Source organism: Schistocerca nitens, chromosome 1 (assembly GCF_023898315.1).
Source record: "Schistocerca nitens isolate TAMUIC-IGC-003100 chromosome 1, iqSchNite1.1, whole genome shotgun sequence".
NCBI lineage: Eukaryota > Metazoa > Arthropoda > Insecta > Orthoptera > Acrididae > Schistocerca > Schistocerca nitens.
Genome location: NC_064614.1, coordinates 538,170,804 through 538,189,295, shown reverse-complemented (window position 1 = coordinate 538,189,295; position 18,492 = coordinate 538,170,804). Strand labels below are relative to the sequence as shown.

At 38.8% G+C, this 18,492-nt stretch overlaps 1 protein-coding gene across 4 annotated transcripts in view; it reads left to right on the top strand.

The window, feature by feature from the left end:
* The window catches only part of LOC126253630 (DDB1- and CUL4-associated factor 11-like), a 129,721-nt gene that overhangs the window by 74,441 nt on the left and 36,788 nt on the right, over positions 1 to 18,492 (top strand). For all 4 annotated transcript variants that reach the window (XM_049955123.1, XM_049955115.1, XM_049955133.1 and 1 more), the window contains one exon: positions 1,170 to 1,329. In XM_049955123.1, the coding sequence (XP_049811080.1) occupies positions 1,170 to 1,329 (160 nt within the window). The remainder of the gene's footprint in view (positions 1 to 1,169; positions 1,330 to 18,492) is intronic.

The window sequence follows — 18,492 nt, the reverse complement described above, 5'->3', positions numbered from 1 at the left end:
TGAAGCAAAATGTTGTGCAATGTTTTATGACTGGATAGAACTGTCATTGTTATTTGTTTTTGTTGTTGTTAAGGAAAAATCTAATAGCGACTAGGGTAACAATTGGAGAAGTTGTTTTTCACTACAGGACTAATCTTTCAAAAAAGAAATTGATCTGTGTGCCCAGCTAGTGCTGGCCTAGTGGACTTGTGCATTGTTATTGTTTCATTTATTTTGGTTTATAATAAATTGAGTCACTGTGTATACAAATAATGTCTTTATTATTTTATCCAGTCTCAGCAACTGTAGTTGCATTTAACAAAATAATAACCAAACAGTTGCATAAAAGAAATTTAATTTTCTTACCATTTCAGGCACATAGTGGTCTTTTCGGAAGGTTATGCCTGTCACATTATTTGTCAGTATGAACAACAAGATGCATACATCAAAATGCCATGGTCCTAAGAAAAACAGGAGCAATAAGTAATACAATATTATGTTACTTATTGCTTGCAATAAGTAATACAGTATTGTATTACTTATTGTTTATTTTCTTAGGACCAAGGCATTTTGCTGTATGCACCTTACTGTTGATACAATAAATACAATAGGTGTAACCTTCTGGAGAACGGCACTTCTCCAGAAAATGGTAAAGAAGTTTCTTTTATAAACTGATTGTTTAATATTTCATTATAATTAATGCCTTTATTTAGCTGCAGTTGATATAAAGCTTCACATAACTGCATACACATTACAGTAAACTTTAATTTATCTTCATCGAAACCTAAAGTGAGATAAGTGTTGTTAACCTATGTTGCTACAGTTTTCAGTCATCTATAACAACAACCTGATATCAACAGATTCTTAACAGAAGTAACAGTAGATGTTTTTTCATTCATGCACCCATTTCATATGTAGATATCCATGAAAGCATCAGGCAACTGTTTCATTACATATTATTCGTTAAAGTGTAGAAATTTCATGTATGATATGTAACAGATGGTGAGCCTTCTTCTGCGGGTGATGTTTGGGTATTGTGTGTGTATGTTAAATCGTTATAAAAGTGTGCAAACATTTGGATTAGTTCTGCAAAATAGGTGTCATAAGAATTACTGTGACATTTGAGACTTGTTGCTTTTAATATATTTTTAGAATTTGTGTATAATGTAGTAATGTCCTATGCTCTGCAGCGTGGTATGCCTGGCTCAGAGGCCTTCACAAGAGGAGACCGCTGCAGGATTGCAAATTCATATCTTCCTAACAGGATGAGAACTGTTGCAACATATCAGAGCAAAGCTTTTTGCGGTACCTTCTCTCAAGATGGAAACATTTTCCTAAGTGCTTGTCAAGGTAACATCTTGAATTAATATCAGTTCAAAATTAGAAAATATACTGCAGCAAATGCTGTTCAGTCATAATTTTTCATGTTTTTCTTGAAGCTGAGCTGACTAGAAATTATAACATTTCACATCACTCATGGCCCCCTACTGTGACAGTAACAACAATCTTGTGGAAGGTTAAAGGTTGTGAATGGTGCTCTTTCAAACTAAATTTTATTTCTCTTGCCAGATTTTAAATTTTATTTGATACTTGTATTACCTTGACAAAATAATGTTGTGAAGTGATAACTTGTTGAATGGTAGTATTGTAATAATTTCCACAAATTTTATGAAAGGCCAGTTTGTGTGTGATGTCTTCAAAATATTAGAAATTAATTAATTTATACACTTTCAGTTGTAAAAACTTGTTAACCTATCATCCAATATTTGTAAGAAATTGTTTCCTACAGTTAGTCCATCTTGAAATTACCTGTGGTAAAAAACAAAGGAATTATTTTTATCTACATTTGATAAGTGCACAAATGTATATTTTTGGTCGAACCTAAAGGTATCATAAATTTTGTTTCCTCTCTATTGAATGTGTTGTGCCATGAGCAGATTTTCCCAATTGGTAAATGTGTAACAGTTCTGTAAATGTGGTTCTGGTAACAGTTCATTTATTGTGTAGTACCAAAAAACTATTTTTAAGATTTCTTGGAAACAGGTGCATTTCAGGTAACCTCTTGCAGTCTGCCCAGCTGTGATATTTGATTTTATGCAAGCCATTCTTGGAGCATTAACTTACGGAAAAATTTCATATGGTGATATATATGTTTACTGTTGTTTTGTACCATGGCGAATATAAAATGATAAGATTTCAGTTGTTGTAGATAATCCATATTTTTTTTATAACTATAAGAAGTGGTTTTAGAGAAAATGGAAGGAACTGAATAAATTTACAGTAGTTATAGTTTCTTCTCATTTTGAACACACATGCTGGATGTAGACAACAGACACTCAAATAAATGAAAAAGGTGGGAAAAATCTCCAAATTTAATTATGAACTTCTGCTCTCCTACATATCCTGCCTCTAGCAATGAAACTGTGTGAAAGTATATGACTACCATCAGTCATACTTGTATATGTATGTAGAGAGGGAGAGAGAGAGGGGGGGGGGGGGGATAAAACAGACTATAGAACATAAACGTGAACATTTCATTCAAACTACTCTCCATATAGTGGAGATACTGAGTCGCAGAAAGACCTTTTTGTTGTGTCTTTCTGCAACTCAGTATCTCCGCTATATGGTGAGTAGTAACTATCCTTTTCGTCATATTGTTACATTCCATCCTGTGTTTTCCATTGTTTGATTATTCAAACTACTGTTACTTTGTCAAAATTTGATAGCAAACTTTCCTTACAAGACAGGATAATGTTAGAATATTCATATGCCTCATATTAAAGTTTGCAAGTAAACTTGCAATGTTGTTTTTAAAGTAGTTTCCAGAGGTGAAAAAATTGCTTATGCGGGTACTGCCAGATAGTTTTCCATGTAAACCTTTATTTACTCATATCATCTTGAAAGTATGATTTTCTTTGTTAAAGAGTTTCAGTTCTTTGTACCTGGGTCCAAAGACTTTATACATTTTTCGAAAGAAAATAGTGTACTTAAGGCTGTTATAGCATAATATACGATGTTTCTTTTGAAAAATATTTTAGTTAAAAGGTTCATACAACTGGCAAAGAATTCCATTGTGACCATTGGTTTTGTGACAAATCACCTAAGACCGGTTTCATTTGTTCAACATTGTCAGGCATTTTACTGTACACGTGCTGTGTCTGCTCACTATACTTCTGCCAGGTAGTTGACAGAATCTTTATCATCAGTGTTTCTGGATTTGGTTTTTAACATTACATATGACAATCATGCAATTCATGTCATGTCCTGATCACAAAATGAAACTGGTCATAACACAGTGAACATTTAATAATACAGCTGAGGTGATTTTCATTAATCATCAGTGTTAGTGTCAGCTATGGTGCTCAACATGATCAAGATTAAAGCATTAAGTCGTATCTTGTATCTGTACAGCTTTGCCAAAGATTTGAGGGACAGTTGCGATGTTTGCTGTTCTGAGTTACATACAATGTGTATCAAAATCTGTGACTGGGCAGTACTTAGGTATTGGTTTCTTTGCATAAAAATAAGAAGAAAAGGTCATACCCACTTGGATATGGAAATTCTTTGTTTCATAAACACGCTTGTCAATTTCTGCATTTTTTGAATGGCTGCCCACATCGTCTTGCACAAAACATTAAAAGTGTCTGCCTTCCACCTTCTTAACACAAGTTTCAGCATAGCACTACGAGTGAGTTCCGAACATAATTGAATCCACTACACACAATGTGTCACAAGCTGCAACATGGGGTGCAAGAAGACATACTTCATAGTTGACAGGGCTTGCAAATCTTCATTTGATATACCTCACAAAAAAGGTATTGAATTGATTTGCCAAGAGAGTATAGAGACAAAGGAAATGGGCCACCTCTTCCCACAGAATAAATGCATTAAGATGCACTTTAGTATCCTCTTTGAAATGTAAAGGAACACAATAATGTGTGAATTGTATCATTGGTGTCCTGCTAATAGTATGTTGTTAAAGTAATTAGACAATGTGTTAAACAAGAAAAGTTTGTTGTTTGCTCCTGCTAGCCGGTTTGTTATTGCAGGGACTCCCAACAAGCCACTACAAATAGTGGCAGCCCCCAGTTGTTAATGAAGAAAATCCATGGTGTGAAGCATCACACATTGATTAATAGGGATATAATTGTGCCCACAATGCTAATTATAATAATCTTGTATCCCTTCTGTTTTTGAGCCCATGGCATTGCTGCAGTGCTAACACTGGTTCCCGTCAGATCACCGAAGTTAATCATGTCGGGCTGGGCTAGCACTAGGATGGGTGACCATGCTGTCTGCTGAGCACTGTTGGCAAACGGGGTGCATTCAACCCTTGTGAGGCAAGCTGAGGAGCTGCTTGATTGAGAAGTAGCGACTCTGGTCTCGTAAACTGACATATGACTGGGAGAGCAGTGTGCTGACCACATGTCCCTCCATGTCCACATCCAGTTATGCCTGTGGGCTGAGGATGGCATGATGACCAGTTAGTACCGTTGGACCTTCTTGGACTGTTCTGCAGGAGTTTAGTTTTATCTATTTTTGAAGTTGCCCTTCTGACCTTAGCAGCAAGGTTGAAAACTTAGGATTCCTTCCACAGTGCCACAGGAGAGATTGGAAGAATGTTGTTTTTGCATGAAGATCAGGAGATGACCGAGCTTGTACCTGCTCTAAGTGGAGTAGGCAGTCTTGAAACAGTCTCCTATCAGTAAAGTGTGAAAACATTCGTTTGTATGCCCAGTCACCTAGTGCTGACTTGTGTGTACTCATCTACAACACTGGTAATAATGTTCTCTTCATTGAGACTGGTGCCTCTTGACCACCGTTTGTCATATGTTTGAGAGGCAAAACCATTGTGCTTGCCTAGATGACAGTGGATGCGTTATAATGTTTCCTGTTCATAGATCACTGTAATGAATTTGAACGGTAGTTGAGATGCACATGCAAATGAGACAGTAATCATAATTGACTATTTTGTTTATGTCAGAAAGTAAGAATTTCCAGATCTTTGTTGGTGTACACTTTTCTTCATATTTTGACTTTAGGAATGCACTTCTCTCTCAAACCCTTTCTTTCACTGTCCTCTTCTGTTCATTGAGTGTGATACTGTATTCCTGTTGAAAAGGGCTTATATTTGAGAGTGACCAAATTGTAGGCCAGTAATTGTAATTTAGATTTTTTTCACAGTTTTGTAAACTACCCAGAGTGATTGTTTCAAAGTCTACTGGTTGTTTTCTCCATTCTGTGTTAGAAAATTAACTACCTTTTCTGCTCTTGACAAAGTGCCATCACTAATTTTTCCCATTTTCTCTAGCTGGCAATGTTGGATATTTCCATACGTCCAGGTTTAATTTCCATTTACATACAACAGAAAGTAAGACCTGATTTTTAACTGCTCAAAATATGTTGTTTGTACCATGTTGTGATGTTCAGGCAATTCTTTATACAACACTACTGCTTAAATTTTCCTGTTTCAAAGTTTCATGAACTCCTGTGTGAAGGACATTATGGAATGGAGTAAATGTTGTTTCACAGTTGGTTAATGAAAGTAATTTTTTTCTTCAGCACCAGTGATGAAGAAACTGTTCTATCTATCTAGGTTATTCCCACTGAAATAAAATATTAATTTAATGATGTGTGTGGTCCTACATATTAGTCTTACATATAGAACAACCATCCTTTCATCAGTGAAATGAGCCTCATGGCATGTACAGGTTGTTACACAGTAGATACAAAGAAGTAAGGTACTACAGGTTTTGCAAGAGTCCTCAGTTCCAAATGGGACTCCAGTATTTTCCCAGTCAGTGGGGAGCATAAAATGAATCAATTACATAACTGCATCTGCAAATTTCTGACAAGCCATAGTTGGGGTGTGTTATTGCATGAGATACATGACATTCATGAAACAACACTCTAACCTGCATTTGGTGGGTTCTTTTGATTGCGGTGTACGTAACTGGAAATTAAATTCTGCTGCAGTTTACTCTGAAAAAAATTAGTAATAAAAATGTATATGATAGAATGGGATGAAAGGGGACACTTTTTGTGGTCTTTAAATAATAGTCACAAATTTAGAAGAAAATGTGACTTAATGTTTCATCCATATGATGTTCATCAGTAGAAGGTACTTATTTATGTAGTTGTACAATTTTTAATTTAAGCAAAATCACATACATTTTTACGAGTGGTGTTTGTCCCTTTTTACCCCACAAATGTGGTGAATTAGGGACATGATATAACTTACCATGATATTTTATTAACTGCCCCAATACCTCATATAGTAGGATGAAAGGGGACACCAGAGAAGTTCTCAAAATAAACTGTAATGCCTCAAACTGAATACAGTTTATTTTTAAGCTGACAATACCTTAAGATGAGCTTAAAACAGAAAAAAGGCTGATGGCTCTGAAATTCAGGAAAAGTGACATAATATTGAAATTTAAAAAAATTCTGCCCACTTTTAAAACCTTCCCGCCTAAGATACTGATGGCACTATTGCATTAAGACATTATAGAAGTTGTTCTTATTTCTGTTAGCTGCCATCATCCTAATATTACAGATGTCAAATTCATATCTTGCTTGTCACAAATATTTGGCTGTTCCTTCTGAATATGTTGTGATTTCTGAGGCTGTGGTTACCATGGGACCTAAGAACACTGCTGTTTTTATCTGAACATGTATTGAATTGGCTTCTGTACTAATATGAGAACATTACAATGTTTTTTGCTTCCAGACTTATTGTCTTCCCGCCACTGTCTTATTGGCTGCGTAGAATCAATAGCTGACACACCCCCTTTCTTTCCCATCGTATGTCACGGTGAATGTCGACAACATTGCAGCATGAAACTCATAAGCACACCACTTGTCCTTATTTAGACTTTCACTGTCTCCTGCAGAAATGAATACTATTATTGTGCATTTCTCCAAATTTAAAGTCAGTTCAGTTCCGACTGCAAATAGATTCGGGCAAATTGCAGTTTTAAACATTGTAGATGTTACTAAAAAGCCAAAGTAGCGGTTATTGGTAACATGACGTAATTTGCAGCCAGCTCAAGACTCCCCTCCCTGCACTTGTCTAGTTCTCAACCAAGCTGGTATCACTGTCCCCCTTCAAAACCTTCTGTAGTGATGTGGTTGAGCAACTGTAAAACACTGACTGCAATATCTTGTAGGGTGCAAGTCAAGTGTAACAACAGCATCTAATATATGAATAAAAGATCGAAATCATGATTCAGTCGAATTCTTGAACTTTCACTCGACTAGCAACTACTGGTATCTCTTAGGACTATCCCCACAATGTGTCATGGTGCTGTAATTTATTCCTGTGATAACAACTAAAGTCAGTTTAATATAATTTAGTTTGTTTGTTAGACATTTCAGTGTGGATTAATTTTCTTTCATATTTCCTCTGAACATTGCCATTGGTATCGTATTTACCAGGTGTTCTAATACGTGAACAGGGACCGAATTTCTCATTTATGACCCACTTAGTGCATCATTTCAGTCTCTCACAATCAAGTAAAATATTAATCTGGGTCCAGAATCAAATAATGTTCTTTGAAGGACATTTCCACTTCTGAATGTTGTCCTTACTTGGAAAGCAGCAGTAATTTCCCCATGAACCATGGACCTTGCCGTTGGTGGGGAGGCTTGCATGCCTCAGCGATACAGCTGGCCGTACCGTAGGTGCAACCACAATGGAGGGGTATCTGTTGAGAGGCAAGACAAACGTGTGGTTCCTGAAGAGGGGCAGCAGCCTTTACAGTAGTTGCAGGGGCAACAAGCAGTCTGGATAATTGACTGACCTGGCCTTGCAACATTAACCAAAACGGCCTTGCTGTGCTGATACTGTGAACAGCTGAAAGAAAGGGGAAACTACGGCCATCATTTTTCCCAAGGGCATGCAGCTTTACTGTATGGTTAAATGATAATGGCGTTCTCTTGGGAAAAATATTCCGGAGGTAAAATAGTCCCCCATTCGGATCTCCGGGCGGGGACTACTCAAGAGGATGTCGTTATCAGGAAAAAGAAAACTGGCGTTCTACGGATCGGGGTGTAGAATGTCAGATCCCTTAACTGGGCAGATATTTTAGAAAATTTAAAAAAGGAAATGGATGGGTTAAAGTTAGATATAGTGGGAATTAGTGAAGTTCGGTGGCAGGAGGAACAAGACTTTTGGTCAGGTGAATACAGGGTTATAAACACAAAATCAAATAGGGGTAATGCAAGAGTAGGTTTAATAATGAATAAAAAAAAGGAGTGCGGGTAAGCTACTACAAACAGCATAGTGAACGCATTATTGTGGCCAAGATAGACACGAAGCCCATGCCTACTACAGTAGTACAAGTTTATATGCCAACTAGCTCTGCAGATGATGAAGAAATTGATGAAATATATAATGAGATAAAAGAAATTATTCAGGTAGTGAAGGGAGATGAAAATTTAATAGTCATGGGTGACTGGAATTCGAGAGTAGGAAAAGGGAGAGAAGGAAACATAGTAGGTGAATGTGGATTGGGGCTAAGAAATGAAAGAGGAAGCCACCTGGTATAGTTTTGCACAGATCATAACTTAATCATAGCTAACACTTAGTTCAAGAATCATGAAAGAAGGTTGTATACATGGGAATCCTGGAGATAATAGAAGGTATCAGATAGATTATGTAATTGTAAGACAGAGATTTAGGAACCAGGTTTTAAATTGTAAGACATTTCCAGGGGCAGATGTGGACTCTGACCACAATCTATTGGTTATGAACTGTAGATTAAAACTGAAGAAACTGCAAAAAGGTGGGAAATTGAGGAGATGGGACCTGGATAAACTGAAAGAACCAGAGGTTGTAGAGAGTTTCAGGAAGAGCATAAGGGAACAATTGACAGGAATGGGGGAAAAGACATACAGTAGAAGAAAAATGGGTAGCTTTGAGGGATGAAATAGTGGAGGCAGCAGAGGATCAAATAGGTAAAAAGACTAGGGCTCGTAGAAACCCTTGGGTAACAGAAGAAACATTGAATTTAATTGATGAAAGGAGAAAATATAAAAATGCAATAAATGAAGCAGGCAAAAAGGAATACAAACGTCTCAAAAATGAGATTGACAGGAAGTGCAAAATGGCTAAGCAGGGATGGCTAGAGGACAAATGTAAGGATGTAGAGGCTTACCTCACTAGGGGTAAGATAGATACTGCCTACAGGAAAATTAGAGAGACCTTTGGAGAAAGGAGAACCACTTGTATGAATATCAAGAGCTTTGACGGAAACCCAGTTCTAAGCAAAGAAGGGAAAGCCGAAAGGTGGAAGGAGTATAAAGAGGGTCTATACAAGAGCGATGTACTTGAGGACAGTATTATGGAAATGGAAGAGGATGTAGATGAAGAAGAAATGGGAGATACGATACTGCGTGAAGAGTTTGACAGAGCACTGAAAGACCTGAGTTGAAACAAGGCCCCCGGAGTAGACAACATTCCATTAGAACTACTGACACCCTTGGGAGAGCCAGTCATGACAAAACTCTACCATCTGGTGAGCAAGATGTGAGACAGGCGAAATACCATCAGACTTCAAGAAGAATATAATAATTCCAATCCAAAAGAAAGCAAGTGTTGACAGATGTGAAAATTACCGAACTATCAGTTTAATAAGTCACAGCTGCAAAATACTAACTTGAATTCTTTACAGACGAATTGAAAAACTGGTAGAAGCCAACTTCGGGGAAGATCAGTTTTGATTCCGTAGAAATATTGGAACATGTGAGGCAATACTGACCTTACGACTTATCTTAGAAGAAAGATTAAGGAAAGGCAAACCTACGTTTCTAGCATTTGTAGACTTAGACAAAGCTTTCGACAACATTGACTGGAATACTCTTTCAAATTCTGAAGGTGGCAGGCGTAAAATACAGGGAGCGAAAGGCTATTTACAATTTGTACAGAAACCAGACAGCAGTTGTAACAGTCGAGGGGCATGAAAGGGAAGCAGTGGTTGGAAAGGCAGTGAGACAGGACTGTAGCCTCTCCCCGATGTTATTTAATATGTATATTGAACAAGCAATAAAGGAAACAAAAGAAAAGTTCGGAGTAGGTATTAAAATCCATGGAGAAGAAATAAAGACTTTGAGGTTCGCCGATGACATTGCAATTCTGTCAGAGACAGCAAAGGACTTGGAAGAGCAGTTGAACGGAATGGACAGTGTCTTGAAGGGAGGATGTAAGATGAACATCAACAAAAGCAAAACGAGGATAATGGAATGTAGTCAAATTAAATCGGGTGATGCTGAGGGAATTAGATTAGGAAATGAGACACTTAAAGTAGTAAAGGAGTTTTGCTATTTGGGGAGCAAAATAAATGATGATGGTCGTTGTAGAGAGGATATAAAATGTAGACTGGCAATGGCAAGAAAGCGTTTCTGAAGAAGAGGAATTTGTTAACATCGAGTATAGATTTAAGTGTCAGGATGTCGTTTCTGAAAGTATTTGTATGGAGTGTAGCCATGTATGGAAGTGAAACATGGACGATAACTAGTTTGGACAAGAAGAGAATAGAAGCTTTCGAAATGTGGTGCTACAGAAGAATGCTGAAGATTAGATGGGTAGACCACATAACTAATGATGAAGTATTGAATAGAATTGGGGAGAAGAGGAGTATGTGGCACAACTTGACAAAAAGAAGGGACCGGTTAGTAGGACATGTTCTGAGGCATCAAGGGATCACAAATTTAGCATTGGAGGGCAGCGTGGAGGGTAAAAATCGTAGAGGGAGACCAAGAGATGAATACACTAAGCAGATTCAGAAGGATGTGGGTTGCAGAAAGTACTGGGAGATGAAGAAGCTTGCACAGGATAGGGTAGCATGGAGAGCTGCATCAAACCAGTCTCAGGACTGAAGACCACAATAACAACAACATCCAAACGTATGAGAAATCTCATTGCAAAGTTGTTCAAATACAATATGAGTTTGTAAGACGATAACATTTAATGCTATTTCTTCCTGGGTTTCACGAAATTGTAAAATTTTAAGCTGAGCAACAAATTGTTGTAGTGGCTAGTTTATGGTATCTAGCTCTGTGTGAGTTGGATGTCACGTGATTGATAGAGCAAAATTGATACCATATAAACCACTTTGGCATATTGGGAAATCTTGAGCCTGTCAAGAATGAATTCTTCAAAATAAATCTGCATGTGACCTCAATAGCCAAAGCTTCATCTGTAAATGTAAGACGACCACTATATGCTCTATTAAACAATGTAAAAATGTTAACCTCAGCAGCAGTACTTTAATCCGTGAATATAAAATGACCACTTATGTTTCAAATGATGAATGTGGGAAAAACATTGTCTTATAATTGGGTAAATATGGTGGATAATGGATAGGAGATGAACTGATCATGCATCATAATGTATTGCCTGCACCCCTTGTTTTTCCATATAAATCTTACAAGTATTGTCATAGCTATTAAAAGTTCACAAGCACAGATTTTCATACCTATCTGTGTGAGGTTAGGATTCTGTATGAGGCTAGGAGAATTATTTTATACCTTTTAGACCAATTTGAAAACATGTTACAGTAAAAAAGATATTTTCATTCAGATAATTATTCAGATACACTGTTCATCCCGAGAGGTTAAAGAATCCTTGAACCATTTTAAGACCGAGTCCCAAACATTTGAATTTGTAGTCTGGCACCTATAAACTTAGCCTCTGAGCAGCTGTATTTTAACTGCTGCTGAATTAATTTATCATTTGTTAATTTTATTGACCAATTGGACTACTTGAGTCACCCCACTTTCAATTTTCTTTAAAGGTTGTACTTTTTGGTGCTTGTGATCCATTCACAATCGTTTCAGGTGTTCCGATCATAATTTTGGGAGGAAGGAGTGGCATACCACACACACATGTTGTACATGCTCTCAAAAACGCAACAGCCCTGGATGCCCCATCGTAATTCATTATTGTGTTCCTGCTGAAAGAATTTTTGCTCTTGTTGACCAACACCCCAAACCGATTGCTTGCAGCCGAGCCTCTAAGATCAAAGATACCTACTAGTTCCTTCACTGACTCATTGATTGTTGCTCGTCACTGTTGATGTCACATCCCTATACACCAGCAAAACCCACAACCCTATTCCTCATACACCTTACCAACCTTACCAACACTCACAATTGCCTTACTTTGAGAGGGAGGTACATAAACAAATCAGCAGCACAACTGTAGGCACCCGCATGGCACCAATGTATCCCACCCTTTTTATGGAACATCCACAGGAAACATTCCTAGACTCACAAAATGTGAAACCTCTTCTGTGGTTCAAATTCACTGATGATGTGTTCATGATCTGGACTCATTCCACCACAATGTCAACACCTTCTCCCCAATCCGCTTCACTTGATCCTCCTCAACCCAACATGCCCCCTTCTAGGACATTGACCTCCATCTCTTGAATGGCTCCATCCTCACCTCTGTCCGTATTAAGCACACTAATCATCTGCAGTACCTGCATTTAAACAGCTGTCACCCCTACCATACCAAACATTCACTCGCTAGCCACCTGTGGACAGGATATCTGCAGTGACAAGAATTCCTTTACCCAGTATACTGGCAGTCTCATGAGGACCTTCAGAGACCCACACCTACCCCATAAACACAGTCCGCAAACAGATTTCTGGTACCATATCCTCACACACCTGTAATCCTCCCACCAACCCCAAGAATCTAGAATCTGCTTCAGAGATGTGTCCCTGCTCATTACCTAGTATCAACCTGGACTTGAATCACATCCTTCACCAGGGTTTTAATTATCTTAAACTGTGTGATCAAAAGTATCCAGACACCCCCAAAAACATAAGTTTTTCGTGTTAGGTGCATTGTGCTGCCACCTACTGCCAGGTACTCCATATCAGCAACCTCAGTGGTCATTCAACATTGTGAGAGAGCAGAATGGGGTGCTCTGCAGAGCTCACGGACTTCAAATGTGGTCAGGTGATTGATTGTCGCTTGTGTCAAATGTCTGTACACAAGATTCCCACACTCCTAAAATCCCTAGGTCCACTGTTTCCAATGTGATAGTGAAGTGGAAACGTGAAGGGACATGTGCAGCACAAAATCATACAGGCCAACCTCGTCTGTTGACTGACAGAGACTGCCAACAGTTGAAGAGGGCCATTATGTGTAATAGGCAGACATCTATCCAGACCATCAGACAGGAATTCCAAACTGCATCGGGATCCACTGTAAGCACTATGACAGTTAGGCGGGAGGTGAGAAAACTTGGATTTCATGGTCGAGTGGCTGCTCATAAGCCACACATCACACCAATAAATGCCAGACGATGCCATGCTTGGTGTAAGGAGTGTAAACATTGGACAATTGAACAGTGGAAAAACGTTTGGAGTGACAAACCATGGTACAAATGTGGCAATCCGATGGCAGGGTGAGGGTATGTCGAATGCCCGGTGAATGTCATCTGCCAGCGTGTGTACATCATCTGCCAGCGTGTGTAGTGCCAATAGTAAAATTTGGAGGCATTGGTGTTATGGTAAGGTCACGTTTTTCATGGACAACCTCTTGTTGTTTTGCATGGCAATATCACAGCACAGCCCTACATTGATGTTTTAAGCACCTTCTTGCTTCCCGCTGTTGAAGAGCAATTTCGGGATGGTGATTGCATCTTTCAACATGATCGAGCACCTGTTCATAATGCACGGCCTGTGGCGGAGTGGTTGCATGACAGTAACATTCCTGTAATGGACTGGCCTGCACAGAGTCCTGACCTGAATTGTGCAGAACACCCAAAGGTGGGATGTTTTGGAATGCCAACTTCGTGCCAGGCCTCACAGACCGATGTCGATACCCTTCCTCAGTGCAGCACTCTATGAAGGATGGTCTGCAGTTCTCCAAGAAACATTCCAGCACCTGATTGATCATACGCCTGCAAGAGTGGGAGCTGCCATCAAGGCTAAGGGTGGGCCAACACCGTATTGAATTCCAGCATTACCGATGGAGGGCGCCATGAACTTGTAAGTCATTTTCAGCCAGGTGTCAGGATACTTGTGATCATATAGTGTATCATCTGTCATTGTGCCCAGAAGTGAGGGACATCCTTCTCAACCCTCTTAAAGGTATTCTGTTGCTTACTCAACGTCCGCATCTCCCGAGTCCATCCCTATGTCACTCCCAATCCTGTCACAGGGCTAATATCACTATGGAAGACCCCGATGCAAAACATGTGCAATCCACCCACACAGCACTTCCTACTCCAGCCCTGTCACAAGCATATCGAGTCCCATCAAAGGCAGGACCACCTGTGAAAGCAGTTATGTCATATATCAACTGTGCTGCAATCACTGCACAGCTTCATATGACAACCAACCAGTTGTTCACTAAAATGAATGGCCATTGCCAAACTGTGTCCAAGTGGCATAACATGCAACACGAGCACAAAACACTAGAGTTCAGTGGCAGCTTCACAACCCGTGCCATCTGGATCCTTCCCTCCAGCACCAGCTTTTCTGCACTGTGTAGGTGGGACTTACCTTTGCAACACACCCTCCACTCCCATAAACATCCTGGCCTGAATCTGCCATAACTCACTGTCCCCACACCCTCCATCCAACAGTTCCCTCTTCCTCTGTCCTGTTACCCCCTCCCAATCCACACCTCCACCTCATCTTCATATCGTGCTGCACAGCACCATCTCTTCCGGTACTCATGTATCACATGCCTAGCCTATACACCTGCCACCTGTGCCTAGCCTGTGCATCTGCCAACCACATTACTGATCAGCAAACCCGATACCTCCATCTCATCCACTAGCTACCCATGCCTAACTCCTTCCTGCCTCCCACCTCTTTCTCTCTCGACCAACCCCACACAGTACAATCCTCACCCCTACTTAGTCCACCTGTAAAAATGCAGCCCGGCATTGTATGCCCTGCTGACACAATGTGCACAGGCACAGGATTAATCTCCTAAAAAGCTAGCAAGTTTTCTTTCTATTTTGTGTGCATGCCTGTCAACAACTCGACATGTTTACTATTTGGTGAGTGGTCTCCAATACTCCTAAATTATTTACATTCTGCCAGAACTTTCTTTTTCACTTGCGCTTGATAATCTTTTTAAAGATATTTAAACTGCAGAACTGGTAATTTTTTAATTGTTTATGAAGACTTTATTTATACTTTGGTTTCAAGAGCACCGTCTCAGTTTTATTGAAAGCTATTTGTTATCCTATTTTTAAGGCAATTTTTGGGAAACTGTTTATTTGGGCACAAACTTCTTCCATGTCAGGGGCTAAGAGAGCTAAATCATCTGCAAACTCCAAACAGTTTGTTCTTATTGAGGATGTGGGTTTCTTGTACCAAACCATGGCATAATTCATGGCTACAATGAAAAGTAGTGGGCCTGATCTACTAAAACAGTTTTGATTATGAAAGCTTTTGAAATTTCTTCCCTGAACTTTGTGTTGGTTAGTTTGATGATTTTCATTAATTTGAGATGAAGACTGTATGATCTGATGATTTTAAAAGTGTGGATCTGTGGATACCACATATACTTTTTTTAAATCTATGAGTGAACTGAAGAACTGTTTGTTTCTGTAGTTATAATTATCATGTTATAATTTAGTCTAGGCAGCTTCTGTATCGTTGAAATGCTCCTTCACGTTTTCTAAGTTGTGGTACCAGTATGTTTTTGATCTTGTTGTAAATTATATGGGAAAAAACTTTTTTAAGTGCAGGCTAGAAGGATCGTTCTTCCGTAATTGTTTGGGTTGGTTTTATATCTTCCTTTTAATAATGGATGGGGTATTCCTGTGATGCAGTGTTCTTTAATTTTTCCTGTGATCCACATTTTGGTTAGATATTGGCAGAGATTAGTGCTTGCAGTTTTTCCAGCATTGTGCCAGATTTCTACACAGATTAGGTCTTCACCATCTTCCTTGCAATTTTTCAGTTCTTTGAATGCGAGTTCTCATTAATGGTTAGTGGATCTATTAGCTCAGAAGGTGTTAAAATGAATCTGTCCACATTGACTTGAAACATTCCCAGTGGGTGATTACAGTTTAAAAGTTTGTTGCTTGAATCTCTGCATTTTCTTAGTTACAGTGAGCTCTTCTTTGTGATTTAACTCCCAGAATTTGTTGAGGTTTTATAATTTTTTAAGACACCATTTCTAGGGCACTTAAAGATGCTTATGTTTTGTTTGTCTCATGATTTTTACATGTGGACTTTTCTTTATTTTATTGGTTCTAAATTTTATTCTTATGGCTTTTGGTTTATCCAAACTTCATGTCTTCTCTCTACCGCCTGGTTGCATTCTTCATTCCACCAATTGTAATTCATCTTGGGCTTTATTGGAGCAAATTCTTCTGCTATAAGTTTTAATTTGACAATCATTTCTTGTAGTGATTTGGTGTTGATAAGCTCTTCCCCATATTTTCTGTAATACCCCAATTTTTGTATTAATTTGGTTTGATTGAATTTTCTCCTCTTTTTATTTGTAGATCAGTTCTTTATCTTAGGTCTTAACTTCATTTCGATCTTTACAACGCAGTGATCAGACCCTGTGCATATTGCTCTAAGGCCTTTATTAACATTGTAGATTTCACAGTGCTGAAGTTATCCATGCAGAAATAATCTCGCTGCCATTTGCATTTTCTGGCTTCATGATGTTTACGGGTTCTTAATTTATGATGTTTCCTTTTCAAGCATGTTGATTTTGAGATAAGTTTGTGGTTCCTACAAATTCTAATCTATCTGTGACTGTTTTTGTTGATTCACTTATGAACTGGCCATCTTCCAATAATGTCGTGTCATCCTCTTTCTTGTCCCAGTTGTGCATTGAAATCATCAAGGAGAATTTAATGTTTGACGGAGAAATGTTTATTAATATTTTGTTGTAGGATGAAAATGTTTGATCCAGTAGACCACTGGAACTTCTGTTCCCCCCCCCCTCTCTGTCATTTAGGTGCTATTTTTCTGGTTGGCAGGCACATGGGCATGCACCGAGTATGTCTTAAAAGCCCATTTCAAAGTTAAGATTGAGCGATTGAGATTTAAATTCTATAATTGAGTCAATAATTTTGAGAATTGTGAGAAATATATTTCCAAATTGAGGGCATTCCTTTGTAAATTCAGTACCCTTGCAATTTCATAGGGTGTTGATCACTGTTCTTAATCTCTTGAAAGACTGTGATTAGAATTTGTTTGTTCATGATGTCAGTGATGACCTTTAATTTCCCAAATTGACCCAGAGTGTTAACATTGTGCATCAGGAAGAATGAGATTGAGGTTTAATTTTTAGAGGATTTTGCTTGTGTGGTAGGCTGTTGGGTTTTAGACACTCTGATAAGATATAATCTTCTGAATGAATGACAGCTCATTGAATCCAGATGTGTTTTCTGCAATGTATGGTTACAGTTGATAGAATTCTTCTTCAGAAGACCTATTGTTGACTGTCTAAGGTGTCACCTTGAGATGAGCACAAATCCTCAAACCACAATTTTGAATGTAATTCAGGAAGGTGATGATGAGAAATAGTGATGCTATGAAATTTTGAAAAAGACTTGAAACTGGAAGACATCCTCCGGTCTTGAAATCTAACACCATTGGGTTCAGAAAAAGCAAGAGTTTGCTAATGGAGGTTGATGCGACAAAAGACACAAGTAAGTGAAAACAATGCTAGAGTTGGCTCAGGACCCCATAGTTGCCATCCACGTACTGCAGAGATTGGAATCCATTGGGAGAACTGAATTAATTATGTTGTGTACATAGTTCCGCGTAGTCAGCGCGTACACAACTTTCCCACTAGAGCGCGCCCCGCTAAGCACAACAGCGTAGGCACAGCGCTCGTCTGTCTCCGCACTACGAGATGGCGCTGTCTTAGAGACGGACCAAATTCTGCTTCCTCCGATCCGCATATTAATATGTAACGCAGCCAGTGAGATTGCTGCTAATGTAGAATCTTTTCTCCTCGCGGATCACACTCGCGCAGTGATACCTGAACGCGTGAGGTATTATAACGAGTGTACAGACCTCCGATTAGTCAGTCTGCACCAGTCTATAGTCAAGTTTCAGTCTGCGCCTAATAAGATTACCATATTCCTGTACATAGCCATGAAGATAAATGACTAGACACTTTGTCAAGTATCAGAGATATGTGAGAATAAGATTAACGTACCAAGACCAAAGGAACTTCAGATTGTCAATTGTAAACAGCATCCAGAATCAAGTTACATAATATCTATGATTTTTATTATTTTAATAAATGTGTGTGAAAATTAATCAAGTTCTGTTTAAAGTTGGTCACTGTCAATCCGCTACTCTAAGTGTGCAAGTGGCATTTCTATCGTCTGACCTAACAGCAGAAGATAAACACGCCACGATAAGACCACGAGACATATTGCTGACACTCGCTTATTTCGTTAGCGCGACAAGTCAAATAATCTGATGGTGTGTCTACCGTAGGTCTTACAGTATGCACACCACAAATTAGTATAGCCATATTAAATTAGCAGTTTAATGAAC